The sequence below is a fragment of the Triticum aestivum genome, chromosome 3A (assembly GCF_018294505.1).
Source record: "Triticum aestivum cultivar Chinese Spring chromosome 3A, IWGSC CS RefSeq v2.1, whole genome shotgun sequence".
NCBI lineage: Eukaryota > Viridiplantae > Streptophyta > Magnoliopsida > Poales > Poaceae > Triticum > Triticum aestivum.
The window spans coordinates 692,489,121-692,505,365 of record NC_057800.1 but is presented as its reverse complement, the minus strand read 5'-3'; the positions used below and the strand labels follow the sequence as shown (position 1 = coordinate 692,505,365).

General features: G+C 45.9%; 2 protein-coding genes across 2 annotated transcripts; both read left to right on the top strand.

Moving 5' to 3' along the window:
- Positions 1 to 656: 656 nt before the first annotated feature.
- Positions 657 to 2,280, top strand: LOC123059167 (F-box protein At2g16450). The gene is made up of 2 exons (XM_044481801.1): positions 657 to 821; positions 899 to 2,280. Exon 2 carries the CDS (start codon positions 925 to 927, stop codon positions 2,047 to 2,049), a length of 1,125 nt encoding a protein of 374 aa, XP_044337736.1. The 5' UTR covers positions 657 to 821; positions 899 to 924; the 3' UTR covers positions 2,050 to 2,280.
- Positions 2,281 to 5,042: 2,762 nt separating this feature from the next.
- On the top strand, positions 5,043 to 7,205 carry LOC123057168 (F-box protein At1g47340-like). Its single transcript, XM_044480278.1, has 2 exons — positions 5,043 to 5,125; positions 6,395 to 7,205. Exons 1-2 carry the CDS (start codon positions 5,043 to 5,045, stop codon positions 7,203 to 7,205), a joined length of 894 nt encoding a protein of 297 aa, XP_044336213.1.
- The last annotated feature ends 9,040 nt before the right edge of the window (positions 7,206 to 16,245 follow it).

Here is a 16,245-nt window from a genome sequence, read left to right as displayed (position 1 = left end):
TAGACAACACAATGGTTGTCGTCGCCGGCCCGGGTTCAAGTATTCTCATCTACTATAAGAGTAAGACAGGGGATACTCCCGATTGGGCACGTCTTGAACACAGAGGCATCTGCACCCATCTCCCAAAAATACATTTTAAGCATGTTTTAAAATCTCAAAAAAATCAAAACAAAATTTCATGCATACATGTTCGCAAATATGTGTGCGCCGCACAAAGTTTTGTGAAAAAATGTTTTTCTATTTTATCTTCGCAAAATAGACAAATTTCAGTGTTTCTAAATAGCGTTCCATGACAAAATTGTTTGTCTTTTTTGCACTAGCCACAAAAAAATTATTTTTTCATGAAACTTTATGCACACACATAGAACATAAAGATATACCCGTGTAACCCTTTTCATATTTCTTTTAGTATTTAGAAATGTGTTTTTCAAAGTGGGTTCATATGTATCCGTGTTCATCCATACACTTTCCGAAATCTCCCCTCTGTTCTCGTTCTTTTACCGACTGATGATTCTCTCTCTCTCTCTCTCAAAAAAAAGTACTGACTTATTTTTGTTGAGAAATAAAAGTACTGATTGTTTTCTTTGGAGAATCTATTTTTAGAAGAGTTTTCTTTCGGGAATCAAGTACTGACGAAGTGCTCTTTTCCTTTTTGGAAATGTGCTAACAAGGCCCAGTGAAAAGCCCAGATAAATGCGGTCCTACTTCCTGCATTCATCTCGCCGCCGGCGCCGCGTACCCAGGCCAAACCCTCGCCGGCTCGCCGCAACCCACTAACCGGCACGGACGGGAGCACCCGGCGCCGGCGCCCCACGCATCTGGTAGGTCCTCTCTTCCCTCACGCCCCTCTCACGGCTAGCTAGTGCTCTAACCTCCCCTCCCCCGCGCCGATCTGTAGATTAGCCGCTCGTTGCCTCCCCGGAGATGGCGACGGGATCCACAGAGACGGACCTCATGACCGATCCAACGATCAAGCTCCCCGACGACCTCCTGGTCGAGATCATCTCGCGCTTGCCGTACAAGTCCACCCGCTGCTGCAAGTGCGTCTCCACGCGCTGGCGGGACCTCATCTCCCACCCCGACCACCGCGACAAGCTTCCCCAGTCGACCCTTGCCGGCTTCTTCTGCAAAAACCACGGCATGGACTGCGATCCACGTTTTCATGATGTTTACCACAGCGTCTCGGGGGATTGGTGCCCTTTTGACGACTCTCTCTCGTTCCTACCTGAATACGAGCAGCTTGATATCTTGGGCTGTTGCAATGGCCTCCTCCTCTGTCTATGTTCGCAGCCTTATGCCGAGAAACCGGATTATGTGGTGTGCAATCCTGCCACTGAGAAATGGGTAACCTTCCCTGCCAACCGGATTGTGTCGTTTGCTCACCTGGGATTCGACCCTGCCGTCTCCTCCCATTTCCATGTGTTTGAGTTGGTACCTATCAAAGGTGGACATGATTATAGGATCGAAGAGGTGGGGATCTACTCTTCCAAAGCTGGAGGTTGGACACATCAAATTGCTTGGGACGATCCAATTGAGATACGCTACTTTTCAGGTGGCACATTCCTCAGCGGGGTGTTGTATTTACCTTCTGATAATAATTCGGTTGCAGCCATCGATGTGGAGGGAAATTGTAGGATCATTCCTCTTCCTACTTCTCATGATGCTCCTATTGTTCCTAATGTATATGTATCACTGGGACAATTGCATCTCACAAATAGGGGTGCTTCTGAACTATCAATCTGGGTTCTTGAAGATTCTAGTAGCGAAGATTGTTGGACCTTGAAGCTCAATGTCAACTACTTGCAACTGTTTGGAGAAGGGTATTCAAGCCGCATGCCATATTATGGTGTTATCTCAGCACACCCAGAACACAATATGGTATTCATAACCATAGGATTGAGATCGGGGTTCCAAGAGCTTGTGAAATTATTTTCATACGACGTGGATTCTAGGGAGCTGTGTTTCGTATCTGATCTTGGCTGGTATGTCAGGCGGGCTTATCTTTCATATGTTCCTTTGTTCTCGGAGTCATTAGCAGATGGGCACTAAATGTCCTGTGTATTGGAGCCTCACAATTGTCCATCTTTCTGATGATATGAGTGTTACATCGTGAGTACGAGCAGAACAACAGTGATTTGGGTAGATCTTTATAAGTGTGGACTCATGTACCACACTTTATGAGGCAAGCTATTCAGTAAACTTAACTAAAACTCTGTTTGGTCATATATGTTAGCAGCTGCAATACCCTACTATTAAACTAATTAAGGATAATTGATCGTCTTGTTGCAGTTATTATGAGTATTGATGTCTACATTATTGTCTCTGCTTATTTATCTGTTTGTGGATTATTATTTTTAGTGCGCTAAAGGTTATTTCCTCCTTATTAACCTCAAGCTCTACCCTAGAGCCTAAGATTTTCCTGTTTGGGTGGACCTGGAAGTGCTGTTGCATTACTAGAGCCTAAGATTATTCGGTCTTTGTTTTTTATTTTCATGTGCTTAAACTGTGATATATGGTAATGTAATAGCAGTAGCTTAGCACGATCTATTGCTAAGGCTTTCCGGTAGATGAACTGCCGTTTCAGTTTAACGTGAAGCACAAGTGATTTTTCACCATTCTGGTTCGATTATCTTTCTGTCACCTTCACCGGCTTTGAAGCGTGGTTCTCCAGCTGCAGTTTCTAATATATAGAAGTTGAGTTGCCCGTTCAGTTGGTTCAGTCATGGGGGCACTCCTACTCAGAATTGTAACTTCACCCTGTTCTTGCTAGGAATTTTATGATCTACATAACTAGCAGATTTATCAACAGAGAAGCTTGTTATTATTTGCTCCACCTCGGGCTTCTGATTTTCTGTCAAGTGACATCTATCTGGAGGAAGTTCAGATTGGATAATGGAGGACAATTTGACCTGCATATGTTCATACATAGTGGGGTTGGCATGCTGCATCAGGATGGCAAAGTTGCCAGAACATCTCTCGACCAGGATGACAAAGTTATGTTTGTGTCGGCAGATTCATCAGCAGTGGAGAAAATGAAAATTCTTTACCAGGCGAAGTACAAGAAGAAAATTAGCCTCATGTACAGGACAGTTAGCAGAGACGCAGGCTGTTGGATACAGTCCCAGTAATACACAAGTTTGTGTAGGATGTTGATTACCTTCTTTACTTGAAATGTGCGGCATGGGAATGCGATGCCTCCAGGACTAGCTGCTCGGTGGGCCATCATTAGCCGCGTGATCTCCAACTCATCGTTAGGGTACGACGCCGGCGGTGGCTTCAGTTTCTAGAGCCTCCAGGATCAGGGAGCCCTTCGTTCTGCAGTTTTGGCTCTGATCTTTTTTTTTTCATCATTTCTGCTCAAGCTGCGGCAAATAGAAGTTTAACTTGACCTATCGCTAAGGATCATATATGGTAATATTGAGCACATAATTTACAGATTTATCTACATGCCAACTTATTATTGTTTGCTCAACCTCAGACTTGTCATTATTGCCAAGTGATACGTACCTTCCTGTGGAAAGACAGTTGAATCGGCTACATAGACATGAGTAAAGGACCAGGATGACGAAGTTGCCAGGATATCTTTCCAGCACTGCCTGTTATCTTTGTGTCAGTTTGACCAATTACCGGGTGAAAATATTCCTCTAATTTCTTGTCATGGCCTATTTTATTTAATTTAGAAAATAATACCCAAAGGATAACTTACTGATAATTATCAAGGAAAACAGTAATCAGCACAGTGAAAAGACAACATGACATAAATTGACCTGCAAAAGATAAAATTACACCCAAAAACATACTGGCTGCCTTCTTCCTAAGATTGTACTCCCTCGGTTTTTATTTAGTCTGCATATTAGATTTGATTGAAGTCAATTTTTGCAAAGTTTGATCAAGTTTAGAGAAAATAATAATAAACATTTACCATAAAAATCTATATGATGTGAAAGTACCTTCAATAATGAATCTAATGGTATTGATTTGTTATTGTATATGTTAATATTTTTGTCTCTAAACTTTGTCAATGTTTACATTAACTTTGACCAAAGCTAATACGCGGAGTAAATAAAAACAGAGAGAGTATGCTGTCGGTCAAAGCCTGAAAATTGCACTAAACTGGCGGTAGAGGAAAGGGACACTTGCAAATGTACATCCTCTTCATACCAGGCTTTAAATGCTAGAAACAAGATCTAATAACTGCCAAATGAACATCGGCTAGGGTCTTGCCCCATGCAGTGCAAGCTTGCAATGTTTCCCACTAGTCCAGAGGGTTGGTGAAACTATCAAGACCATGCTGCGAAGCAAATGAAAGAAGGAGGTCGAAGTCTCTGTGACAAGAGTCAGTCAATGACTTCCCTTGATTAACACATAAATTATCAAGATCTGAAAAGAACTAACAAATAGGCAACACAAAATTCATACATGCCCTTCGTCGCCACCGGATCAGAAGTTGTCAAGGTAGATTCTGCCACTACCTCGCCGATGCTGCCAGGAGACCAAAACCTACGCAAAAAACAAGGATATACGAGAATTCAAAAAATAATTAAGGGACGGCTCCCACTCCTCGATCTACTTTTTTTTGTATTAGGACTTCAAAATGGTGTATGTTTGTTTGTTGAGGGACTGCAAAATGGTGTACGTTTTTTTTTAGAAACGCAAAATGGTGTACGTGTGCGAAATAGTGCGACTCACACGGCCCAGTAAAAAGCCCAGATAACTTCACACGCCCGTCCTTCCGGTTCCAGCCCAGTTCCGCAGCATCCGTCCATCCATCTCGCCGCCTTTGTCTCAAAAAAAAAAATTCCATCTCACCGCCTCGCACCCAAACCAAACCCTCACCGCCTCGCCGCCACCCACTCGCCGGCGCGGATGGCAGCACCCAACGCCGGCGCTCTCGCCGCTGTTCGCGCGCCACGCATCTGGTAGTTCCTCTCTTCCTTCACTCTCCCCTCACTGCTAGCCGGACGTATCTCTCTAACCTTTCCTCCTCCCCGATCTGCAGATTTGCCGCCCTCATGGGATCCATGGAGATGGCGACGGGATCCATGGAGACGGCCCTCATCAGCGATCCGACGGCCAAGCTCCCCGACGACATCTTGGTCGAGATCATCTCGCGCGTGCCGTTCAAGTCCACCCGCTGCTGCAAGCAGTGGTGGAGCCAGGATTTGCTAACGCCCCAGGCGAGAAACCAAAGGCTAAAAACTACCAAAAAAATTCAGTTTGAAGGCATACAAAAGTCAATCTATGTTGCAACAAAGTTACTAACAAACATGATATTCAATGGCCTCTAGCAGTAATATAGGAACAAAATTACGAGAAAGGCGTTTTGGAGGCCGAGCTCCATGAAGGCCTTTATTTTTAAAAAATTCAAATTCAAACTTTTATGGTTCAAAAAATTCTGAAAAAAGTATGCGTGTATGTAAGAATGTAACTCACATGTGTGTAAAAATTCATGATGAAATACCTTGAGTTGCGACCTGTACAAAAAAGACAAATCCATGGCATGGAAGGATGAATAGTATCATGTGTTAAACAGCCCCATATTTGTCTTTTTGCACAGCCCTCATTTCAATGTATTTTGAACTGAAAATTTACACACATGTGTATTATGCCTTCATGTATATCTGTGATTTTTTTTCAGAATTTTTTGAGATGTAAACATACAAATTTCAATGAAATTTCAAATCTGAATCTGGAGGCCTCACTGGAGCCCGAGCTCCAAAAGGGATTTCCGCAAAATTACTAAATGTCAAATTTTATTTTCGCATCTAAGTATCTAACAAACATTGGCCTCTAGCAGCAACGGTTTAATCTAGCAACTGACAAAAATCATCATCTAGCAATAGTGGCATCTACAAACAAAAATTGAGGTTTGGAAATTGGAAGAGATACGACCATTTGCGCTTTCCTCTTGCTGCCTTGCTGCTGTCGAGTTGCTCTGTGACGCGGCTGTTGAGAAAAAGGCGCCTCCAAGGAAGGGCCACCTCGGCCACCTTGCCGGCAGTTCGCCGGGGCCACCGCCTCGCCGGACTGGGGGCGGGCGGTTGGATAGGTGTATAGGCAGAGGCGCAGAAGGGGATTGGGGGCGGCTGGATGGGTAGCACGACGACAGCCGGCGGCGGGGCGGCGGGCGGCGCCGACGGGTAGGGACGCGACCACCGGCCTCGCCTAGGTTCGTCAAGTTGGGGGAAGGGGCGGCAGACAGGTTCGTCCAAACCCTCGTGAGTAGCACACGCACGCGCCAGGGAAAGGCACTGACCTGGGTGGATGGGCCAGTTGGCCCAGGCTGCCTGGGCTAAGAAGTGGGCTGCGCCCCAGGCCGAACAGTGTTTTTTTGTATATGGGCTGAGAAAATTTCCCACGCCCCAGGCAACGGCCTGGGCTGCCTGGGGCCCAGCTCCGCCCATGGCTGCAAGTGCGTCTCCACGCGCTGGCGGGACCTCATCGCCCACCCCGACCACCGCAAGAAGCTTCCCCGGTCGACCCTCGCCGGCTTCTTCTACAAAACCTACGACATGGCCAGCCGTCCACATGATTTGCATGGTTACCGAAGCGTCTCAGGGAACTGGTGCCCCATTGACGCCTCCCTCTCGTTCCTGCCAAAATGCGAGGAGATTGACTTGTTGGACTGCTGCAACGGCCTCCTCCTCTGTCGACGTTCGAAGCCTTATCCCGAGGAACCGGATTATGTGGTGTGCAATCCTGCCACTGAGAAATGGGTAACCTTCCCTGCCAATGAATGGTCCTCGGAATCGTATGCTCGCCTGGGATTTGATCCGGCCGTCTCCTCCCATTTCTATGTGTTCGAGTTGGTACCTGCTGTGGCTTTGAATTGGAATTTGAAGTATGAATATGACATCGAAGAGGTGGGGATCTACTCGTCCAAAGCTGGAGGTTGGACACATCAAATTGAATGGGACGATCCAATTGAGATACGCAACTTTTCAGGTGGCACATTTCTCAGTGGGGTGTTGTATTTATGTTCCTATAATAATTTGGTTGCAGCCATCGACGTGGAGGGAAACTGTCGTTTCATTCCTGTTCCTACTTTAAATGATGCTCGCTGTGGTCCTTATATTTATGCATCACGTGGACAATTGTATGTCGCAAATTATGGTGCTGCTGAAGTATCAATCTGGGTCCTTGAAGATTCTAGTAGTGAAGATTATTGGACCTTGAAGCACAATGATAGCGAAGTTAGATCTTGAATATGAGCAACAGTAATTTGGGTAAGTTGTGATAAGCTATTGGTGCTTGAGTGAAGTCATGTACCTGACTTATGCTGCTAGCTATTCAGTCAACTTAGTAGTCTGCTTGTGTTTATGTTGTTATTGGCAGCCATGCAGCTGTAATACTCTAGTACTTAATCATGGAAACTTGACCGTTTTGTTGGAACTATTTTGAATATTTGAGTATGTTGATTCTGGTCTCTTCTATTTCTCTGTTTGTAAATAATTGTTGGTATACCAACCTATGTTTTCGACAGTATATGTAAGTTTATATTCTTGTTCTTAATCTCTAGATCTAGTTTAGTAGAACTTATCTTGTTGTTTGGGTGGACCTGGAATGGCCAAGACCGCCGTTGCATTTGTAGATTCAGTTCTGTGCTGTACTTTCATGTCAGCTAAAACTGTGATATAGTAAGGTAACAGTGGTTTAATATCTATTGTTAAGGTTCTGATATATGGACAACATTTTCAATTCAACTCGAACCACAATTTCCATATCTGTTGAAACTGTGATATAGTAATGTAACAATAGTAGTTTAACATGGTCTACTGTTAAGGCTTTCTGATATATGAACATCAGCTTCAGTTCAGCTGGACCCGAAATTGTTTTATGCCATTCTGGTTTGGTCATCTTTGTTTCACCGAGGATGACCAATTTGTCAGGATATCTCTTGAGGAGTGCATATTGTTTCTGCTCAGATCGCCTTTCAAAGTTTGTTTGGATCCGACTTCAATCAATGTTTATTTGGCCGTCCTTTTGGGTTGATTGACTTTGTGCCAATTTGTTCAATTTTTATGTGTTGGAACTGGTAATATTCTAGTCTTGTGTCCCCGCAAAGAAAAAAGATATTTTAGTCTTATGGTCGATGTATTTGCGTTGTCGCTTGAAGGGTGGAAACTCGTCGTGATGATGAATGATTTATGACGATTGTTGGTGTGCTTTGTTTTTTTTTTTGGTGGGGTGTGCTCTTATCTATATCTATGTACCTATACCTACTAATAAAGTAAGGTGCGTTTCTCCAATTTTTTCATCCGTTCACTGACGTAAAATTATTTTTCTATCAGAGGTCGTACTAAACTTTTGTGCATCCGTCTGCTAGAAAAAACATAAAACAATTTTCGTACATGCGCTGAGCACGCTGTGGCCGACGAAGCCAGCCCACTTATTTATCTGCCCAGACAGCTGTGAAAGACTATTTGCCGCATGCAGCGTCGAATAAGTGGAGCTTCGCACAGGACGCCCAAGACTGGGCCGGACCATTTTCTTTTTCTCTATGTTCTGTTTCTAATTTTTTCTGTTCCTTTCTATTTTTCTTTCATCATTTTTTTCTTACCAATTTTAGATTATTTTCCCTTTTCTCGTAAATTAAAATCTTGAAAAAATCGTTCAAAATTTCAAAGTTTACCATATTTTAGAAAAGGAATCAGATTTTTTTTAAAAATTCCTATCTTGTAAAATTTTCAAAGCTTTACTTTTTTGTTCCCATTGCAAAATGTGTTCAAAATTAAAACAGTTACCATTTTTTAAAAAGTTTGTGTATTACAAAAAATCAAGATTTTCAAAATAAGTTGCATTTTAAAAATATTCCATATTTTAAAATTATTCTTGTTTTAGTGAAATGTTCACAAATTCAAAATAATGTTCACTGTTAAAAAACACATTTTCTGGACTTGTTCTAAATGTTCAAAACATGTTCACACATTCTAAAAATGTTCATGTTTTTTCAAAAGGTTCATGTTGTCAAAAAATGGTTATGATTTTTTTAAATCTACCTATTTCAAATGATGTTTGTCTTTTTCCAAAAAATGAACGCAATTTTCAAAAATAGGTTCGTAGTTTTGAAAACTGTTCGGGGCTTCAACAATTGTTCATGTTTCCAAAAATATTCGGCAACTCATAAATATTAATTTATTTTCAGAAAAATTCAGCAAAAAAACAAAAAAAAGATTTGAATCTGACGCTGCATATTCTTAAACATTTGGGTTGGCCATTGGTTAGCAGGACCCATTTGTTCGAGTGGCTAGCAGCCCATGGTCGAGTTTTTGAGGTCGCTAGTTAAAAATTTATATTGTGCCTTACAAACATTGGTCGTTTTGGTGCCTGCCAATGGGCTGCCAATGAACTGTTGTGCGTCCACACGCTATTTAACGATAAAAAAGAATATATGCTTCTTGGCTATAATTAAAATATATTGTGGCGACCAGGCGACAGGCTGGTCAGCAATTTCAAACCTTGATACTGATATATTGAATCAAAAAAATATTGTGGGCGCGTGCCAATAGAAAGAATATGTTGGTTTGGATCTAATTATGAAGAATTGTGGGCACATGAGCGCTAGAACAATTAAAGAGAATAAACCCTGATAAAGAAGGGACTGTCTGGTTATCCGTGGATTATGCTAATAAAATGGAATTTATGCGTTGCAATTAGTAATCTATCTGGTTACGTTATCGTAGGAGAGAGTGGTCGAAGCAAGTGCAACGAAGGTCGCCGCACAACTACCAAATGAGGAGACAACCACAACCCTGACACAAAGGTGAACCTGAAGGGGAAAAACACAAGTTGGGTGGTCGCCACTAGTCTTGGCGATGGGAAGCCCGGCCCCGCCGGCCCGGGCCGATTGTGCTCCCCGGCCGTGGCCGGGCCCGTTGTTTTTGCGCTTTTCTGAAGGAGCCCGGCCCGAGGCCCGAGGCCCGGCGGGCTTTTACGCGTTCGGGCCGGGCTTGGGCCCAAAAAACAGGCCCGATGGCCGGGCCGGGCCCGGGCCTAGGTTTTTTGCCTCGGACTTGGCTAGGCCCGGCCCGAGGTTTGGCCAGGTATAGTCGCTGCCATGCCCACCACTATTAACATCTTGTGGGACAAACATGACTCGCGAGAAGACCACAACTCCTTGCTCTGTCGCCCCACCACTATGGATATCGTTTTTGGTGAACACATAATTTATCTCTCTTGTTGCTTCTCAGAAAATATCTCTGCGTTGCAACGCACGACATATATGCTAGTTGACATATAAATCTTATCATCGAACATCCCGCATCTTGGTGAGGGGACTTGTGTTCTTGGCTGGTGAAACAGCGTGGGAAAGAAACCAATATGGACACTCGTCACTGTATAGTGCGTTTTCCATTGCCTACCAACGACACCCTGTCCTTTCAAGTCTTATTCGTGCAGACTGCAACTGTTGTCTCTGATCTTCACAATAAAGCCATTAAGAAAAGAGAATGATTTCAACGTACTTGTTGTCACTAAGGCTGGTTGTAATGATAGTATCATAGTTAGTATTATGCATGCCAACTAGGCAATTTTGATAAGGTGCCATAGCATTAAATGAAGAAAGATAGGGTGCAGTATCATATCATGATACCGTATCATAATAAATGCTATGCTACTTTGTGTCATGCATAACAATAAATAAAGTACTAGATGATACTAATATATGATACTATGCATTAGGAAGGTAGTATCATACACTAGTATCATATGCATGATACTAGTATATGATACTCCCCATTACAATCAGCCTCAGAAAATGATCTAAACAGACTGTACAGTAGTATTATGAGGGTGATCATGGAGTTAAGAGTTGCACCGCTGTTACATTTTTTTCAACGATAGGATGTTCCTTGACATTATAGCTCCAGCGTTGCTATACACACCACACATTTGTGCCCGAAGCCTGCACGATCCAACGTGGCAGCACCTACAGCGAGCATGCATGCTTCAGGCAATTATTTTTTTAAAGCGGTTGCCTAGCGCTGTTGGGAAGGAAGGTGTCGTCTGTAGATCGTGCAGTTCATGTCATGCATGAAGACATTTCGTTATATCTCACAGAAGGCAGAAGGAATCAAGAAAATAAAATCATAAGTAACTTTGTCCCTGATTTCGTTTTCGAAAAACATGTGATCCCCATCCACGAGCTTACGCATGCGAAGAGTTTAGGTAGCCCGACTATGAGGAGCGAAAATTACGGAGAGTCTGTCGGGGCGACCGGGGGGGGGGGGGGGGGGGGGGGCGACGCCCACCCATCCGAGTGGCCGGCCCGCCGGCGGACAGGTCGAGATCCACGAGTGTCTGATGGAGAAAGGGGTCCGACGCTGATCGCGGACTCGCTGGGCCTGCGGGAGGCATGGCTCCGGACAAGGAAAGCGGTGAAGGAAATCGCCATGGAAAGGAAGAAGAGCGGAGAAAACCGATCTGGGATCGCGATAAAAGCTCAGGCCATTGATGGTATAGCCATGGGGAGAATCAGGGGAAGACTTCATACCATGCGTAGAGATCTGGGCCGCGGTCTAGGAGGAAATATTACGGGTGTGGTGAACCCAACTCCTCCTGATGCAAAGGACACAGATCCTCCTGATAAGATTGGAGGATTACCAGAATCAGTAGACGAGGAAAGGTACCAGTCAAAAGGCAAGGTATCATCAGCGAATCCTGCAGTATCGCTGAGTTCAGATCGGGGAAGGAGTATATAAAGAGTGGATATAACATAGAGGCTATCACAAACCCTACTGATCCCCTCCCCGTTTGCATTCTGATCGAGTGCGCCCAACAACTTGCAATGGCGAACAGGGAATCCCGCAAGGACAAGGCCCTGATGGAAGCGGAGTCAGGCGCTGGCCTCGCTGGAGGCATGAACCAGGCGGGAAGGATGCTCCGAGGCGACTCCTCCCGCTCCTAGGGAGGCAGGGAGTCCATGAAGAGGCTCGGAGCGGGGGGCGACATTGTTGCGCCAAGGTTCCCGACGCACTTCGACCGCCGAGGCGAGGATGTGGTGGAGCTGGACCTGTCGAAGGAGCGCGTAGCCATGAGATTCCATTGGGTTGCCGTGGGTCTCTTCTTCTCGCCCCTGCCATTCAGCAACGAAGGGCTCTTTGGAGAGCTCAAGGGCAAGTGGGGTCTTCGGGGGGGGGGGGGGCATGGATTACAAGCCCCTGAAGAACAATCACTTCCTCATCGAGTTCGAGCGCGAGGGCGATCGTCGCTTCATCCTCGACAACGGCCCATGGACTCATCAGGGGGATGCTTTCCTCATGGTCTCTGTTGATGGAGGCGCCCCCCGGGCGAGGTGGAGGTTGCACACATGCCGATCTGGGTGCGAGTCCATGACATACCTCCGATCATGTTAGATGAAGGTGCCGCGTGGAAGCTCGGTGATAAGCTGGGAGAGGTGCTGGAGGTCTACACTGATACTAGGGGTAAGCTATGGGGGGATTTCATTAAGATTCACATTAATCATGATGTAGATGAACCCCTTAGAGATAGGATAAAAATCTAGAGATATTCCTAGTGATAAGGTGTTTACCCTAGAGGTTAAGTATGAGAGAGTGCCTCGATTCTGTGGGTACTGTGGTTATCTTGGGCATGGCCAACGCGACTCTAAGTTGCCGGAGGACCTCCATGAGATGAGGTTCATGGCAACAATGCGAGCCTCCCCTTATAAGAAAAGCAACAGTAGAGGGGGCCATGTGGCTCCGGTGGCGAACAGCGCCCACCGCCTCCTGAGTTTTGGGAGAGAAGTTCAGAGGAAGAGAAGCTCACACCAGAACAGGACGGCCCGTGAGAAGATCCCTGAAGAGGTGCTGCTGAACCCACAAGTGCAGGCTACCATTGCGGCTGTTAGTGCACTCAAGGTCTCCGATGATGGTGGCTCGGCCGGAGCCCAGACTCCTCCGAGATCGACCATGCTGCCAAAGTCTAAGGGGGGGGGGATCCAAAGTGAGGTCATGCAATCGGGCACCGAGGGCGTCCCAGCGGAGGAAGGGGGCATCAAACTGGCTCTGAGCCTGGCCCCTCCGGTCCAAGTGATAGACCCGGGACTCGCCCATGGCGACACTATGGCTGCCGTAGTGGAGGCTGCTCCTAGCCTTGCTGAGAGAAACACACCTATGGTCAACCTTGTTCTCGGGATGGCTCAGGCCCAAGGGGTGGAGGTTGCTGTGCAGGGCCCTGAGGTGATGACTGCAAGCGATGACAGGAAAGTTGTGGCTGGATCTGGCGAGGTAGAGGAGGAGTTGCTGTATCCGCCTGGCTTTGAGCTGGGCACGCGCACCACAAGGCATGAGATGGTTTGGTCGGTGGAGGGTCTGTTCAACCGCAAAGTGTTGAAGGATATCAGGTCAAAGAAAAGGGTGGGGCAGGCGTCTTCGATCCCGGGGAAGAGAGGGGGTAGGGATAAGTTGGAGGTGGAACTTGCAGCTGCTACTGAGATGGAGGGTGGACCGGATAAGAGCAAGAAGGTCTGTGCCGCTGGGACGGTGTATGAGGGCATGGTGGAAAGCAAGGAAGCGACCGGGCTAGGGGCTCCCGGCGTCCTGGTGGGTGCCAATGACGGCGCCCACCAGGAGCCATGACGATCATGAGCCAAAACTGTCGAGGCCTCGGGTAACCTCGAACAGTTCAAGAACTAGTGTGTCTGGTGCACACATACAAGCCCAAGCTCGGCTTCTTGAATGAAACTCGACAGAACAATAAGTATGTTTCGAACCTGAAGTGGAGGCTGGGCCTCCGCCACTGTATCACGCAACACGGCACTGGAAAAGGTGCCGGCATTGCTCTCTTTTATGATGAGTCTGTGGAAATAAAGAAAATTGCCGTGGGGACGAGGTATATCGATGTGTTGATCCGTCTAAACCCACACAGCTCTTAACGGAGAGGAACCTTTGTATATGGTGAACCCAAAGGCCAAGAGCGTCATCACATGTGGACGATGTTGAGAAGAATAAAGGACAGTAGTAACCTGCCTTGGCTGATGGTAGGTGACTTTAACAAGACCATGTGGCAGTCTGAACACTTCTCGGCTGCTAATAGATCTGAGAGATATATGGAGAATTTTAGAGAGGTTCTGTCGGACTGCAACCCTTTTGATTTGGGATTCAAAGGGCCCGGGTGGACTTACAACAATAAGCATCAAGGAAGCCATAATGTTCGTGCGAGACTAGACAGATTTGTGGCCTCTCCGGCGTGGTTGGATCTGTTTATTAATGCCTCGGTGGAGCACATCTTCTCATCTTGATCTAACCACCTTCTAATCTTGCTACGGATGGGAAGTATAAAAGAGTGGAGGCCTGTGTCTGAAGGTAAACAGGGATGTTTCAGATATGAGCAGATGTGGGAGAGGGTGGACTCCCTTCAGCCAACAATCACAGAGTCGTGGAGCAGAAGTGGCCTAGAAGAGAACATGCACATGCTTGGAGCTAAGTTGAAGAGCATGCAGATCGAGCTAACGAAGCGGGCCAAGCGTGACTTTGGTTCGATTACAAGGAAAACATCTGAGATCAGGAAGAGGCTCCACAGAATTTTGTGTTCCACACCCACGGTCGCTCTCGAGAGGGAAGCAACAAAACTAGCCAAGGATTTAGATGAAATGCTTCTAAGGGAGGAGCTCATGTGGAGACAGAGGTCTAGAGCGACGTACCTCCATGAAGGGGACAGGAACACAAAGTGGTTCCAGCGGAAAGCGACTTGGCGGCAGAAGAAAAATGCCATCCAAAAATTGTGTGATGCTAGTGGGAACTGGGTGTAGGATACCGTTGGTCTGCATGCGTTAACAAACGCCTTCTTCAGGAACCTGTACACCAACGAGGAGAACACCAATCCCAACGATATCCTAGAGCTGGTAACTACCCGTGTTACTATGGACATGAATAAAGATTTAGTTAAGCCGTTCACTGACGAGGAAATCAACGATGCTTTATTTCAGATCGGCCCCCTTAAGGCCCCGGGGCCCGACGGTTTCCTGACACGCTTCTTTCAAAGAAACTGGGGAGACATTAAAGAAGATGTGATCAGAAGTGTGAGGGCTTTGTTTGTGGATGGTGTCATGTCAGAAGGAATAAACGATACGGTGATCATGCTAATCCCAAAAGGAAAAGACCCTCAGTCTCTCAAAGACTATAGACCGATCAACTTATGCAACATCATCTACAAGGTGATCTCTAAGTGTCTCGTCAATCGGTTGCGCCCTATTCTGGATGGGATCATCTCAGAGACCCAGAGCGCGTTCATCCCGAGCAAAATGATTACGGATAACGCCATCATCGCTTTTGAATGCTTCCATAAGATCCAGCACTGTAAGAAGGAGAAGGACAATTATTGCGCTTACAAGTTGGACCTTGCCAAGGCGTATGACAGGGTGAGCTGGGTTTTTATTGAAGGTGTGCTCCAGAAAGTTGGGTTCAACAACATATGGACCAATTGGGTGATGCAATGTGTCAAGTCAGTGAGGTATTCGATCAAGTGTAATGGCGATCTGTTGGAACCCTTCCTCCCCTCCCGTGGCTTACGTCAAGGGGAACTGTTAAGCCCTTATCTCTTCCTCTTTGTGGCTAACGGTTTGGTGCTATTGTTGAAGAAGGAGCTGGCCGTGAAAAACCTTAGACCGATCAAGATTGCCAGAAATAGCCCGGGTATATCAAATCTTCTTTTTGCAGATGACAATTTGATTTTCTTTAAGGCGGTGCCAGAAAAAGCTAAGGTGATCAAGCACGCGTTGGATACTTTCCAGAAATGTACGGGACAACTACTTAGCCAGAACAAATGGTCCCTCTTGTTTAGTGAGGTTTGCCATGCGGAAATAAGAGAGGAAATTAAACATATCCTAGGGGTGGTCGCTAAAACCTTTGAAAGTAAGTATCTTGGACTGCCTACTCCCGAGGGGAGAATGAAAGATGAGCAGTTCCAACCAATTATGGACAGATTTGGTAAGAGATGTAGTGACTGGTCAGAGAAGTTTATGTCATTTGCAACAAAAGAAGTTCATGTGAAATCGCTTGTTCAGGCCCTCCCAACTTTCATCATGAGTGTCTTTATGCTATCCAAAGGCTTCTGTGACAAATATGAGAAAATGATTCAAAACTTTTGGTGGGGGGATGACGAGGGGCATAGGAAGGTACATTGGATGGCGTGGGATCGCATGATCAAGCCAAAGAGGGCGGGAGGTATTGGTTTTAGAGACATGCACTTGTTTAACCAAGCACTTCTGGCCAAGCAGGGATGGTGGCTCATACAAAATCCGGATAG

Excerpts from the sequence above, each read along its gene's own strand:
- LOC123057168 (XM_044480278.1), top strand. The coding sequence starts at position 5,043 with ATGGAGACGGCCCTCATCAGCGATCCGACGGCCAAGCTCCCCGACGAC. Across the intron at positions 5,126-6,394 it reads ATCTCGCGCGTGCCGTTCAA|CTCCGCCCATGGCTGCAAGT; the intron begins GTCCACCCGCTG and ends CCTGGGGCCCAG.
- LOC123059167 (XM_044481801.1), top strand. The coding sequence starts at position 925 with ATGGCGACGGGATCCACAGAGACGGACCTCATGACCGATCCAACGATC.